Source organism: Saccoglossus kowalevskii, chromosome 12 (assembly GCF_978046115.1).
Source record: "Saccoglossus kowalevskii chromosome 12, keSacKowa6.1, whole genome shotgun sequence".
Taxonomy (NCBI): domain Eukaryota; kingdom Metazoa; phylum Hemichordata; class Enteropneusta; family Harrimaniidae; genus Saccoglossus; species Saccoglossus kowalevskii.
In genome coordinates this window covers 19,097,946-19,112,942 of record NC_140652.1, presented here as the reverse complement: position 1 = coordinate 19,112,942, position 14,997 = coordinate 19,097,946, and the positions used below count along the sequence as shown (strand labels likewise).

The 14,997-nt window shown below is 35.5% G+C and overlaps 2 protein-coding genes across 2 annotated transcripts in view; one reads left to right on the top strand and one right to left on the bottom strand.

Annotated features, from left to right (window-relative positions):
- LOC144363532 (uncharacterized) overlaps nt 1–1,816 on the top strand; it is a 32,952-nt gene extending 31,136 nt beyond the window's left edge. The window contains exons 8-9 of the mRNA XM_085505941.1: nt 447–474; nt 1,649–1,816. Coding sequence (XP_085362067.1) covers nt 447–474; nt 1,649–1,677 — 57 coding nt within the window. The 3' untranslated portion in view covers nt 1,678–1,816. The remainder of the gene's footprint in view (nt 1–446; nt 475–1,648) is intronic.
- Nucleotides 1,817–12,644: 10,828 nt separating this feature from the next.
- LOC100376082 (galactose-3-O-sulfotransferase 2-like) lies at nt 12,645–13,514 on the bottom strand. Its single transcript, XM_085505940.1, has one exon. The coding sequence runs from the start codon at nt 13,512–13,514 to the stop codon at nt 12,645–12,647; it is 870 nt and encodes a 289-aa protein (XP_085362066.1).
- Between the last annotated feature and the right edge of the window lie 1,483 nt (nt 13,515–14,997).

The window sequence follows — 14,997 nt, the reverse complement described above, 5'->3', positions numbered from 1 at the left end:
GTTTCTCAAAATACTGTTTGTAACGATAGAATCAGTCAATTTAGAACTACTTTGTTAGCTATCGGAACAAAGTTTTTCATTGCTCATAAATATTAATTTATGCAAATAAACCGACTATATCAAGTAATCGTGTCATGCAACTCCCCTCTGATCATGCCATTGATTTTATGAGGGTGGAAGAAAACCAAATGAAAAAAATGCATTTCTTCAATAATGCCTGCAGTTTATTTCTGAGGATTATATGTAGCTTTTAATGTGTACAACAAGTGAATGTGAATTATTTACTTATGAGTACATTGTTAACAGTTTTGTCAATGAATGAATGAATTAGTGAAGATAATATCATACTGTGCGATGTGAACAAGTATTGTTGCCTTGTGGTGATATATAAATCTATGAATGATTTTAAACTATTACAAACAAATTTGTTTCATAATTTTCAACAGGATTTAGAAGATTATTCTACCGGACAAGGTTTGATACATTTCATTTACACATTTTTCTGTTCTCGATTATTAATTCATTACTAGTGTTGTTGCAATAATGTGACATGTGTTGTAATACAATTCGGTGTACATAAACCAGATCACACATAAAACCAATTATCAACACATATTAACTTTCAAATAACTTGCATACTCAGTGCTTTTTTGAATATCATTTTTCAACAGATATGCTGAATTATAATATGTTTAGTTGGATTCATTCTTTAACCATTTGCCTATTCACTATGCGTGTTTGACCGGCAAATTCAGTTTGATTTGATTCGAATTGAGTTGATATGTACTTCATTTATTTTACTAAATGGTCTGTTTAATGATTTGCGGCAACATAATTCCAACGGTTAGGGTAGACATATTCTATTATGTGGAATTGGTGGCATACTAAGCTACTTTAATTTAAAAAAAAACTGTTTACTTCTTAATTTTCGATATCAAGTGTTATTATGAATGTTTTTCTTTTTTAACAGCCCTAGTGTCTAGTGTGGCCCTAAGCTTTGAATCACACCTATTTGACACCTGACCAATATTACCCCCAGATTTTTTCATAAATTCGTACAGTACTAATTATAGCGATTTTTGTTTTGAGACGCCGGATAAACTTATTTTCACAACAACAACAATAACAAGTGCATGCCCATACAGAACACGGCAACACATTGTATAATTCGCTAAACGGTGCCTTATTTTGATATTATGTTATATAAACACAAGTCCATTTTGGCATCAGAACAATCAAATTAATCAGTGTGGAGGAAAAATGTGATTAGTCGAGAGATTCACAACATGTAATTTCACGAATATATTAGTTTGATTTAATATTCGTGAAAGTTATTTAAATCCCGATCTTTTTTATCGTTACTGGTTCTATTTCCTCCCCCATACAATATGAGAATGTTTGTCAGCAATACATTTGATGTATAAACGAGTTACAATATACCTGGATTGACGATGAGGCAATTTGCAATTTGATTATTCGGTGTCAGCTAGGGTGAAATAAATACAAATGAGAAATACATACATTTACTCAATAATGCATGCATTTTAATTATGTGGATGGCAATGAAGTTCTAAATGTGTACAGCATGTGTATATGTGATTCCCCTTGTGAGTATATGGTTAACAGTTGTGTCAATTTGTGTTTCTAGAGAGGCGATCATATGGTGGATACAGATAGATACATCGTATGGTTATGTCTATCACATGTTCGGAATTAGTCGAAGATAATATCTTAGTGTTTAATGTATTCATGTTAGGATATGGTAATATATGGTAATCATGAGATGACTGAATAAATCCAATGCACATTATCAAAACACATGTTTAGTGAGTACTTGCTTATACAATTAACTAAAATATCAGCAACGGTACATTATTGCATTCATTAGTATTAACAGCACACGTCATTGCAGTAGTTCCCGATACATTGTTTTTGCGAATAGATTACATATTCACATTTGATTGTGTTGAGGCTTTCAATGTGATAGCACTTGAATAGTTCGTCCAGACACCACTTTGCCACGAAATGCTTCACGGAGTTTATTAAATCTATTAACACATACAAAGGCGGCTATGTTAGCAAAGAAGACAATACAACATATTTTATAGCAATATATATGTTAATCAAAATTATAAATGTCAAACTAACACAGCATTTGAAATGAAACATCAGGGGTAATTGTGTTGATCTGCTATTAACCCGAAGTATAAACAAAACAAAACTAAACAAAAACAAACAACTACAATATGATTAAAGCAATAATTTATTCGTTAACATTTTAAGAATACATTACATGACGTGCACTCTGAAAGACACTGTATACTGCCGTGTGATTAACAGTTACTTAAGAACTAAATAACCGCACTTATATACGTATCATTTCTGTCACAATAAATGGCTAACATCCGGTCAGGTAGTATTTGTTGAATTCATGATTTGTATGGATGAATAAACTGCAATTGACATCTCTAAATATACCCACTTTGAGTCAAATAAATCAAAGAAATTATTGTATGCAATAATAATATACTATATATATAATGTTTTATTTTTTAGCTGTTGAGATGGTATTCTGTGTTGTTTTTACCGATTTCACCTTGACAACAGTTTCACGTAAATATACATTACACCAGATAAGCTCACTGGATTAGTGTATAAAATGGTTCAAAGAGCCTGTCAATCACATCACTCTGCTTAAGCCATCGAAAAATTGCATGTACATGGTATTCATTATTAGAACTCTACTGGTATGAGTTGGCATGGAATTATATAAAAATACTACGAACTTAAATAAAACAACGGTTCATAGAGCCTGTCAATCTGTTTGAAACCCTCAAATATTTACATGCACAGTTGTATGTTATTCACTACTATTCTTTGACACGGATAACTGTGTTTGCACATCTCATACATAAGTGGAGCGCACTATGTAATCAACGAAATGGAATTTACGAAATTGAATGTCCATACTGTTTAGGAGAGTCGCGGAGACTGCTGATCTGCACTGGCTCGGAAGATGAATTCTGATTGGCTAAAAAAACAAAAAACTTGTGGCGTTGAATGCACGGAGATTGTTAACGGGTGGATGTTTGAAATTTGTCATGCGACCTTTGCTTGATAAGCGCCCTCTGTGGCATAGTCAGTGGTATAACTTTAATAACCACGTTTTGCCTAAAGATGGGGCCATACGACAATGAATAAAGTGCAAATATGAAAAGGTTTTCATAAATTTGTATTTTTAGCTAAGGACATGCAAACACAGTTTCTTATAAATTAATAGTATATAGTATTTGCCAACTTAGTGTGAATTTTCCCAATTATTTTTGTCATTTTCTTTGCATGAATTTAACTGATTTCAGTATTGACGTCAAAATAATTATGTTCGTACAAATCATAGGCCTCATAATCCACCTTTTCTAAATCGCGCTCTCTACGATCAAGTCCTGAAAACACTTATCAAAACAGTGTTTACTGACGGACGACTACAAATCACACGGCTGCTAAGACACTTATTAATTTCACAGAAGCGTTTCGTCGTTATAGGAACGGTGCATTGAGAGGGCTGTTTCGAACAATAGTCAGTTTGTTTATTTCGTAGCACAAGTATAAATATTATTGATTGTATGCACTCCATTTGACATCACTTGCCGACATAAACATATGCAATAGGGTGATCCTCAACAACTGATATTGTTGACTTTTACATGAAGACTACAAAATTACGTTTTTATTTATTACAATGAATTACGTGTTGTACACGGAACATAGTTATTATCATAGTATAAACAGTCCGCCATCAGAGGTTGATATCATCGTCCAAAGTTTGGCGGATTTGCCACTACACGAACAGACATCTGAGTGGGTCGTGTCACTCCTGACTGTGTATTTGGTATTCAGCTGATGAATGAACAGATGTCGTGGGCCAGACGATGATTGACCCAATAGACTGTCGTCATGGTATTTAAAGCTTTTTTACGTGACCCTGATCTATGGCGTGGGCACCCACGTACTACCATAGCCATACCCGGCGTTTCACATGAACGTTTGAGAAGACTGAAGTCAAATTGGGAAGGAAGACTGCTACTCCAGGCGCTGGCTACGTAAATTCACCGGAAATCAACCCCACGGGGCATTGCAATGACCTGACGCACGTCGGGTTAGCCTAGTCCTGGACTGTCTGCTTTCTCTCTTTTGTTGAAAGATCGTTCCGACCAGTAGTATGTAAAGTGTGTAATTTCGTAACCCCAACCTCTCATCCACTGGGTATCCGCATTGGTGCGTTGTCAGAACCGTTAGCGGTGAACTGTTGCATAGGCGGACGGTACTGCCGGAGACGACACCATGCCAAGCATGAATCTTTTTGTATGTAATAAACTACGTTTTCAATAATTAACACACGGTGTTAACAATATAAATATTATTATACTTCTGTCAGCGTAACGCCATATAATTAAAGTTACAGCGTGTCGTAATTTTGTGGTATTTTATGGGTTATTTTCATCCTACCATATAAGGAAATGCGAATTCTAAATAAAGAATTATTACGCACATAAGCGCCCTCTAATAATGAAAACAAACATTGCTGCCATCTCGGTTTGGCCGTACTCCAGACAAAGAAAGTTCGCTGATTCTGTTCTAAACATTTTTGATTTCGGCATTCCCATGATGTATCCTTGGAAGGAAAAAGATGTATAATAATAAGGTTATTACGAGAATAAATCAAAGTATGCACTCAGACAGTACGCCGTAATAACCTCATATTATTGGGCGTTTCCAGTGACCCCGTGACATAAGTTATTAATGTTTAAAGAATGTTTTTCTTTTCATTTAGATCAGCAGGTCTTTTTGAAACTTAAGGTACAAATAATTTACATCCGGCAGTTGAAGTGAAGGGTTCAACGTGTGGGTTTGCTAAGCTAATGGAAAAATAAGAGTCCGTGGTTATAGCATGTTTTGTTTTTACTTTATTGTATACACATCAATTGAAAACTCGTTTCGTACACGACTCTCAAGAACTAATCAACTTATAGATCTCTTTACATTGGAGTTTTGTTGATACGAGCCTACTTGGCTCCATCGCTCACACACAAATTACAACTAGTACCGGGATCTTTAATGTTAACATTTTTATTCCTTAATCTGTCTAAGAGCAGATAGTAGCACATGGTAGTACAAATCCACTAATGAACCCTTAGTGCTTACGATTGCCAGGGAACCCACTAAAATCATTGGGGTTATATTCCTATCGGAAGGTACTAGGAGTATAAAATGTCTTATACTGCATGAAAACTAATTCAATTACAATTTTATTTTAGTGTGACCATGGTGTGCTATATGGAGTGTATATATGAGAGAGATTCACACTCACTCTGATCTAGAATACATTTCAACTGGATTGGTCATTTTGTCACGTCCCGACTCGACCCTAACTGTTCATAATGGTGGCACTCAACTCGTGCCGATATCTGTAACATGAAGGCATTTAATTATCTGTCTAAATGCAAAATTCAATATTAGAAAAAAAGATTACAAATAATGTTGAAATGAGTTATGCGTAATAAATGTGCAATGATGTAATTTTATTTCAACGTGAAATGGTAGTACTAGTTCAATGGTACAATCCACTTATTTCTCTCAGTGCACATACTTCTTGATGCTCAATAACTGCTTCGATGTTCCTCAAGTACAATATGTACGAAAACTATTAACTTTTACTATTTGATACTAAACAAAGTTCTGTTTTGAGGGTATAGCATTAAAAATATAAATGGATAACCTCCCATTAGCTTTTAACTTATTAACTTACCACTTCCGATCTGTTCTAAAGATTAATACTTTATGTATACACCCATGAATATCACAGGCGTTAACAGAGGATATCCAGAGTGACCAGCACTCTTCATCCGCACGCTCTTTCCAGGTTTACAAGCATACTGAGCGGCTTATATAATTTGCATATAGTGTTTTAAATGCAATACATTAACATATTATTGATTTGTTCTTGCCCCTCGCGTTAATAAACTCCCACATTCCCTCAGTTATTGCAATATAACACTTAATATAAAATGAGAACAGTCCACAATCAGGGGTAGGTTTCATCGCCCAAAGATGGGCGCATTCGACACTACATGAACATCTAAAAGTGGGTCGTGTCACTCCTGACTGAGTATTTGATATCCGGTATTTAGTCATGAATGAACAGATGTCTTGGTATGACGATAATTGACCCAATATAATGTAGCCCTGTGGTATTTAAAACTGAGTGATGACGGTGGTGTGTTAAAAGTTTTGATGCATCAATCCGTGAATTCTAGTCACTGGCTACGTGAACTTCACATCAACCCTACACTGCGTTGCGATGGTTTGACGCACGGCGGGAAACATAAAGTAGCAACCATTACTACATACACACTGGTTAGTCCTTGGCTTTCAGTGATCATAGTATACTAGTCTTGTAACTTTATGAAAACTATGGTTATGAAAATACTTAGCGATGAACTGTTGCAAGGGCAGGCGATACTGCCAGCGTGGTAAAAGCAATAGTATTTTACCCGTCTTAGTGACATGAGTAAAAAATCAGTGAGCCATGGTTATGTCAGGTCTCTTTGAAAGTGCATTTACAAATAGTTGACCTATGAACTTGTCGGAAAAGCATCGAATACTTTTCACTGTACGTGAATTCGCTAAGCTAATGTGAAAATAAGCAGTCCGTGGTTGTAACATGTATTTCGTATATTTTATGTACATTGAACACGAACTCATTGCCTACATCATGCTTACATGACTCTATAGAGCCGATCGATTTTTAAATTTGAACTTTCATTGAAACAGAAATGAGATTATTTTTTGCACGAGTCTTTTTGGTACCGACAAATGCGAATACACAAATTGCTGTACAACTCGTGTTCGTAACAATAAGGATTTTATACTTTAATCTGTCTAAGAGCAGAACTCAGTATTGGATGAAAATAATACCTGCAATAAAGTAATGGATAAAACATGTGCAATGCCGTAGTTCACTGTCAACATTAAAATGGTAGTGATCGTCAATGGCCCAATTCACTAATGAATCCTAAGTGCACAAACTTTCTGATTATAAATGAGTTTCATGATTTCCAGAAATTCTCAAACAACTTACGGAATGTATATCCCTGTCGCAAAGTATATATTCATATATATTTTTGTGTTGGTCTTATCTGGTATCATAGAGTGTTTAAAAAGGTTCACCTCTTCCCACCTTCACTTGTTTTCACTTCTATTTTGCATAATCTCAACGGGAGTCTAAATTATAATAAGAACTCTATGGTATCTGTATTTCCTTTATTTGACATGACACACGTGCTCATTCTCTTAAAGACTTCTTTACACTTACTTGTCTTTGACTTTCTATTCCCATTCGAGTTATATATATGTTCTTTCTGAAAGATCCTTTTCATTGGTAAAGATGCTTCCACTCAACAATAATTAGAATGAGTGGTTGGTCAAAAGTCGTGTTCATCTATTGCTAAGTTGTTGTACATACATGCAAATGAGTATAGAAACCATTAATGCTGTAGGATTTCATGTTTGCAATTACTGGTTGTTACGATGTTAATCGTTGTTTTCAGGATTCAGCCTGATAATTGTTGCTTTCTTGGTTGTTCAATTATGGCTATAATTTTTGTGGTGGATGGAAGATGTGTTGATTGATTGTAGGATCATTGTTTAGACGCCCCGTAGCTTGAAATTGTATGGTCCAAATCAACATTTGATATGGCGGTGACTTCTAAAAACATGGCATCAACATTATTTATGTTTATTATTACTGTTGTAGATCTCAAGAACTAGCCACTGAATATTATATCGGGGAATAAATGGTATACTGAACAAGATTCACTAAGTCGTTGTATTGTTATGCAGAGGCGTCAGCATGAAACTTTGCATGTTCAATTGTCTGTTCAATTTTGAAATGTAGTCCCTCTGAAACGCTATTTCCTGCATTTTGCAAATAAAAATCGAAATATGTTTATATCTGAATGTGGAAGACTTGCCTCGCCCACCCAAAAATATAATGATGTTAGGTATGCATTTTTTTTTCATTACTATATGTGACATATACGACATGGTATTGTAATAACCCCGTATGAATTAGATATTAAATTATTGTCACGTCAAACTGCGTTTCAATAATAACATGTTTATAGCGAACACATGGAAAATTATGATTATCCATTAATTTGGCTTTGAGAGTTCTTATGAATATACGTGAACAACACAATACATATCAAAAGTTTAAATAATAATGTATTTTGCTGTACGTTCTTATCTTATTTTTATATCATTTTTTCTGTTGTTGTATGGCAGCAGATCGGATGTGATGCGTATCGACAATAAGACGCCAACAAAAGATGTCATGCTCCAATGTTTCAGATGATGCACATATATGTTGTTGTCTGGTGTCTGTTTTTTTTCTCAAAATATACGATTGAAGTTTTCATACAGAAGAACGCCTGCATGAATCCATTTCCTGATAGATGAATTGGTCCAATTTCATCATGGCCTTCAGTATGCATGTGTCATCCCAGAGGTTCATATCAAACGTGGAGCTAAAAACCACATCTGCCCATTTCTGTGTTGGTGATTACCGTGCGTAAAATTATTACAGTGTTCCATATGATCCCCGAATTGTATGAACGTACAGTTATCTATCGTTGAAGAAAATTTGAAATAATAGAATGCTGACAGTAACTGCGTGTATGGGGATCTCAGAAAAGTGAAATAGTTAGCGTTTAGTATGACGTTATCCATGTTTGCTCTGTTAAGCTGCAGGTGACTGGCAATATAGTCAATTGCTGTGAAGTTTCTGCAACATGAATTCCGAAAAACTCTACCACGATGCTATCGTTAAATTATTCTTTATCCCATAAATTAACACCTTAATACCAAAGGCATTTCAAGCGAGGGCCGAAAGACCCCTGAGACTGTTATAGCATTTAACGCCCTCATGCGACATTAGGTGGAAATTTCTGATGAAGTTCCTGCTGAGACTTGTCACTCAAACTATGTCATAAACCGATCAACCAATCATGAGCGAAACGGGTCAACAATAAATTGGAATTAGAATTAGTTTGAGTGACAAGTCTCAGCAGGAACGTCACCCCAATATTACTCGCAAACCAATGCAGTTGATAATTGCCATGGTGATGATGAAATCAAAAGTTTATATCAGAATCTAGCACAAAATGTCAATCTAAATGGATTATTTCAAACTCAAGGTTATTTGTGATTGTTTACGAAGATAAGTATCAAAGAAAGGTTTACCAGAAGCAGCGCATAATACCCAGTCTATTCGTCGTTTTCATGTCTTGTATCTCGATTGATGGAAGGTATTTTGAAACAACTCGCTTTAATAAAGATTAAAACAATCGATCAGAACGGGGTGGTGATAACAAAATAAATACAAATAAGCGGAATTTCCAAAATTGAGACACTAAATCTAACTAGGGATACTGTTTTTAATTAGTTCAATACACTAAGATATACCGAGTATTTCTTCAAGCTGTTCTCAGTTATTATTTGGTCGACTACCCAAACACAATATGACACACCAGCATGTACATGCAGCATGTAATCGTGTCTAGCGTCAGAAAATAATAATATTTTGATGAAACAATAATATTTTCAGCAACATAATCGCTATTTGTATAGATTACAATTTGTGCGTATCCATGTTACGCTGGTTTCCTGTTGATTATCATGTACCTCGTATTGCCCGACCTTGTTATGTTATAGGAAGTGTGTCCTCTTATTGGAGCAATATTGTCCCGTATCACCCTTGGCCCAGTTTTCATCAATCAATACAAAACGCGTCATTCTACTTTACTTCGTGTGTTTAAGGTCATTGGTAATTACACCTATAGTACACCCATTACTTTATCGTATTATTTTAGAGGACTCATCACGCGCATATCCTTCCAAAATGAGCTTTATGTGCATCACACAACGAAAGACCAAACTAAAACTAGTAAAAGTGACTACCGTGATATGTTTTAGTGTCTTCTTAAATGATGAACATAGAGTGAATGGCGGATTGAGAAGGGTATCCAATTCCAAATGTTTGGACCTGAATATTGGAATGCACGTTCATTGTATGATTTAGTCCTGGTGTGTGGTTTCGTTAATATGCGATCGCCTGATGACGAATGCAATTGTCTACCGGCATGTAGAAGATCTTACAGGTATCGTGAGCCAGTGTCACTTATTGATAATATGTAGCACACACTTTTCAATTGAAATTTATGTTCAATACTTATGTTAACTGGAAGCCAGTGAGGCGATTTTAAAAGTGGTGAAATGCGAGAAGATAAACCTCGCTTGCAGACAAGGCGAGGTGCTGAATTCTGAGCACGTTGAAGTTTCAAACAATAAGGGAATCCGACTAATAGACTATTGTAATAGTCAAGACGAGATAGTATGAGATCACAGGCGAGAGTTTGCGTTGCCTCTGGTGTAAGATAGTGGCAAATAGACGAAATACGTCACAGTTGAATATAGCATGATCTGCATATATTATGTATTTGCTTCGACATATTGATATTGCAGTCGTTAGTTAGACTGGCAAAGTCGGGACTTCTTTTTTTGGTTTAACAAAATAAAATAATTAATTGTTTCTAAACTAACTTGACCGCGAAGGAAGTTCCGACTGGACGCACCTGTGGGCATTTGACTGCTACGAAATATTCGTGATGACCTTTCAAAGGTTGGGTCACATTGCAAAAGACGGACTAGTCACAGAAAGATCTCAAAAATGACAATATTTGATTTAAACATCGGAGCTGAACTTTGATTCGCTGTCAGTGCTAGCCCACAACTTTTAATTAGCATAATCATCGGAGTGATTCCGCCCCGGTTTTCACTCCAATGCAGGGGGTCGCCTGTAGATGCGACCAGTCCGATTTCCTTCGCGGCCACGCCAGTTTTCGCGACCACGCTAAAAAGGCTAAATTGTAAAATAAAAAAGAAGTCCCGACTTTGCCAGTCTACAGTCAAGTGTGACACCAATATTGCGAACTGATAACGAAAAAGAGATAACAGACTTGCCAATGGACATCGTCGAGGGTAGTGAAGATCTAGATGCTACTTTTGATGAGCACACAAGCATAGCCTCGGTTTTTGAGTCACAAATTTGTAATTTGTTCTGTGTAATCCAATTTTTGATGTCGGTAATGCAAATCTGATTGTTGAACCAATTTGATGAACATTAGTATATAGTTGATCGTCATCGCAAAGGCTTGATGATTCACTGAATGTGCTTTAACAATATCAAAAAGCAGTTCTGTGTACAAGAAAAACACCGGTTCCAGAACTGAGCCCGGTGGAGCACTGAAGTCTAATGATGATACATCCGTCTGTGATCTTCTAGTCAGATACGAACCACGAATAGGCGAACGATGTAATGCCAAAAAAGTGTTTTAATCGATGTTGTAGAATCGTTTGGTCGATGTTGTCGATGGCATCGGAAAGATCCATTAAAGTCAAAATACTGACCTTCCCCTTGTCTACCGCGTCCAGAATGTCATTAACGATTTATAGTAAGGCGGTCTCTGTAGTGTAGTGTAGTGTATTGTAGTGTAGTGTGGTGTGATCAGTATGCAGACTGTAGTGGGTTCAATAGTATGTTGGAAATTACGTGGTTGTTTAACTAGTAGTAGGACGATTTTTTCTGTCATCTTCGATAGGAACGACACATTGAAAACGTTGCGATAGTTCCTTAATTCATCATGTTCGAGCGATGGCTTTTTAAATATTGGCCTTACGACGGCGGTTAAGTAAATAGATGGAAACATACCAGAAGACCTATATCCAGTCCATAGTCCATAAAGCATACAAGAACATAACTTAATTTGAATGATTCAAAGCCATATGCGGTTACAGCACAACTGCTACTGCTCGTTTTTAATTCATTTGGAACACTTAAATAGAGCATGATGAGAGCATATGTATTAATGTAATGTAATCGCTTTTTTACGGATATAAGAATCGTTCGATGCAAAGCCTTCTTGCGGTCTAGGCACATTGACGTCACATATGGACAAAATTAAAGCTAGCGTCGGCTCTCTATAGCGTCACTCAGTGTGTGGTGCAAAGCCATACGTCATAATGACGATACTACCCCAATTTTAGTATGTTTAATTCAATCAAGGTGAAGTATCTCCGCGATATAAGGATGTACATATCCTTCTGTTATTTAAGCAGCAGTCCCGTTGGTGAAGACATTGTATAAATAAGAGTGTAAATCCTAAATACTAGCCATGTGTCAACGTGATAAGAGTTGACAGTATGTCTTGGTCTGCGACTAACGAACTACGCTATTGCTTCGGTCATGTATCGTTATTAAATGAGCTTTAATTTGTTAAATCAGAACAACTACGCTTCTATTGATATGTATGTCCCCGTGGCACATTCAGTATTTTATTTTGAAAACAAAAAGTGTTTTGTGTGTGTTTACAATGTGTTTTAATTATTCCAATACATGTTTTTAATTTCTACAGTGTTCATTCAATAAAAACGGTGTGTTTTATGAAAAAAAAACATGAAAGTGCCCCCATAATTTACTGTGCATTAGAACAGAAAAAGTAAAAAATACAAAACAACAAAACGAAAGTTTAAATGGAGCTGCATTTTTCTTTACGTTCTTTTCTGATCGCATGCATTCTTGTTTGTTGTTGTTGCAAGGCAACATCTTTGATGAGACGTGTATCAACAACAAGACGCCAACAAAAACTGTTATATTCCAATGCATTCGATGATGCACATTGGTTGCTAACATTTTGTTGCCTGGTACGGAATTCGTTCAGATCTTTCTCAAAATTGCCATCGTAATTTTTCACTTTTTCCCAAAATGTATGATTGAAGTGTTCATACAGAAGAAAATCTGCATTGCTCCATTTCCTGATAGATGATTCCATTTCAGGAAGAACAGTGTCTTTAGGTTTACGCATTTTTACTCCATGGTATACAAGATCATCGAATTCCCAACAAAGCAACTTTTTAAGTAAGAGTATTGACTCGTCATAATATTCCATTAACATGACCAAATCAAGTTCCTGGTCCAGTTTGCTGATAACCTGTAGTATATATGTGTTGTTATCCCGTTGGTTCATATCAAAACGTGGATCTAAAAACCACATTTGTCCATTTCTATGTTGCTGAAGGCGATGAGTAAAATTGTTGTATTTTTCGAGGTGCATAACAAATTGTGTGAAAGTACTATTTACTATTGTAGAAAATTTGAACCAGTAGAATGCTGATCGCAGATGTGTGTACGGCGATCGGAGAATAGTGAAGTATTTAGCGTTTGGTATTACATTATCAATTGCTGATCTGTTGAGCTGTATATGAATGGCTGAAAAATCAATTGCAGTGAAGTTGATGCAACGCGTATCGCGAAAATCGGTTTTACCAGCTACTGTCAGATTATTCTTCATCCCATATCTTAACATGATATTTGCAGTGGTACTACTACCTGTTTTCATAGTTTTAATAAAGACGAATTTGGATACTGGTTTGCATCGTTCAGCGGCTTTCCCGTCTGAGTTAAAACCAACACTATATGTTCTTTCTTGACCTTTGATGGTGGAATGCAAGTTCTAAAAGCAATTGAAAATAACGATTTATATATCTGACCATTCGTATAGCAAATCAACTAAAAAACTTTATGGTGGTCAATGCTATCAAAATTTGAAAATTAGTAACAGATTATGCATCTCTGTCATAACTATTTAAAACCTAAGCCATTTTACTAGAGTAACAACGAATTCAAGTCTGGCGCAACGACACGAAGAGCGTACACGGGTTGAACATTTTCTATATGTAAATTATTAATGATAATGTCAAATACTGTGACAATGTGATTGTGAAATCAGAGCGAGATAGTTTGATATAAACATAGTTGCTGGAATAAAGACGGTTGGAAACTAAAATGTGAGATAATGCATCCTACCTTTGTATTATATGTGCCATGCCATAGTGAGTGAGTGTTTTGTTTTGTCGTTACTACAATAAACAGAAAATACACACATAAAATAATTATGTCGGGACGTTACATATATGTGACCAATGCCGATTGTGCATACATTTGTAGTGTGTAGATGGTTATAACGTTCTAATAAGGCTTGAAATATGAGTGTTAAATATTACTATTTACGCAATGATAATCACTAATAAATAATATTTCAGAACAAAAAAGTAATCTGGAACCGCCGGCATTACGCATCCTGAATAAGTATATTATTAACAAAACAAAAAACACACAAACAAAAAAACAAAACAATTTCCCAAACAATTCAGGTAATTTTGCGTGTGGTCCGGGTTTGTAACCATGGCCAGGGGATCATTTAGTGAAAGTTGGGTCACTCAGCTTCTTGTGTTAAGATGTCATTAGAGATGACGTGTTAGAGATATTCGAGCATATACGAATATACGCAAACAATGTCTTTAACGAGTATACCGTGAATTGTTAAAATCGAACTGTATATGTTTGAAGTAGTAATACATACCATAGAAATTCTGATACATTTGTGTTGGTTATCCAGAACTAATTTTTATTTTTACTGTCAAACTGTAAATCGTGTACGCACTGATATAACATGGCAACATACTAGCGCATGTCAATGAAAGGGTGATTTCCCTAACATATTAGCAATAGTATGCTGCAGCTTCTGCGTTGAAAGATGAAGACAATCTTTACAAGTCAATATATATTGTAACATTGGACTGAATTGTGTGGAAATTATGAATAGTTTAATCGCATTGTCCGAAGCTGAAAAAACGATATCCTTATAGCATTCTGAAATAATAATAATAATAATAATAATAATAATAATAATAATAAGCTAGCGAAATGAATACATTTTTAGATAGTACTTTATTGATATTATTGTCATTTTGATGAGATGTTTTATTGCACTTGAATGATTAAATCTAAATAAAAGTTTTATTTTTAGGAAGTGAAATCGT

Coding starts and splice junctions, on each gene's coding strand:
- LOC100376082 (XM_085505940.1), bottom strand. CDS start 13,514: ATGAAAACAGGTAGTAGTACCACTGCAAATATCATGTTAAGATATGGG.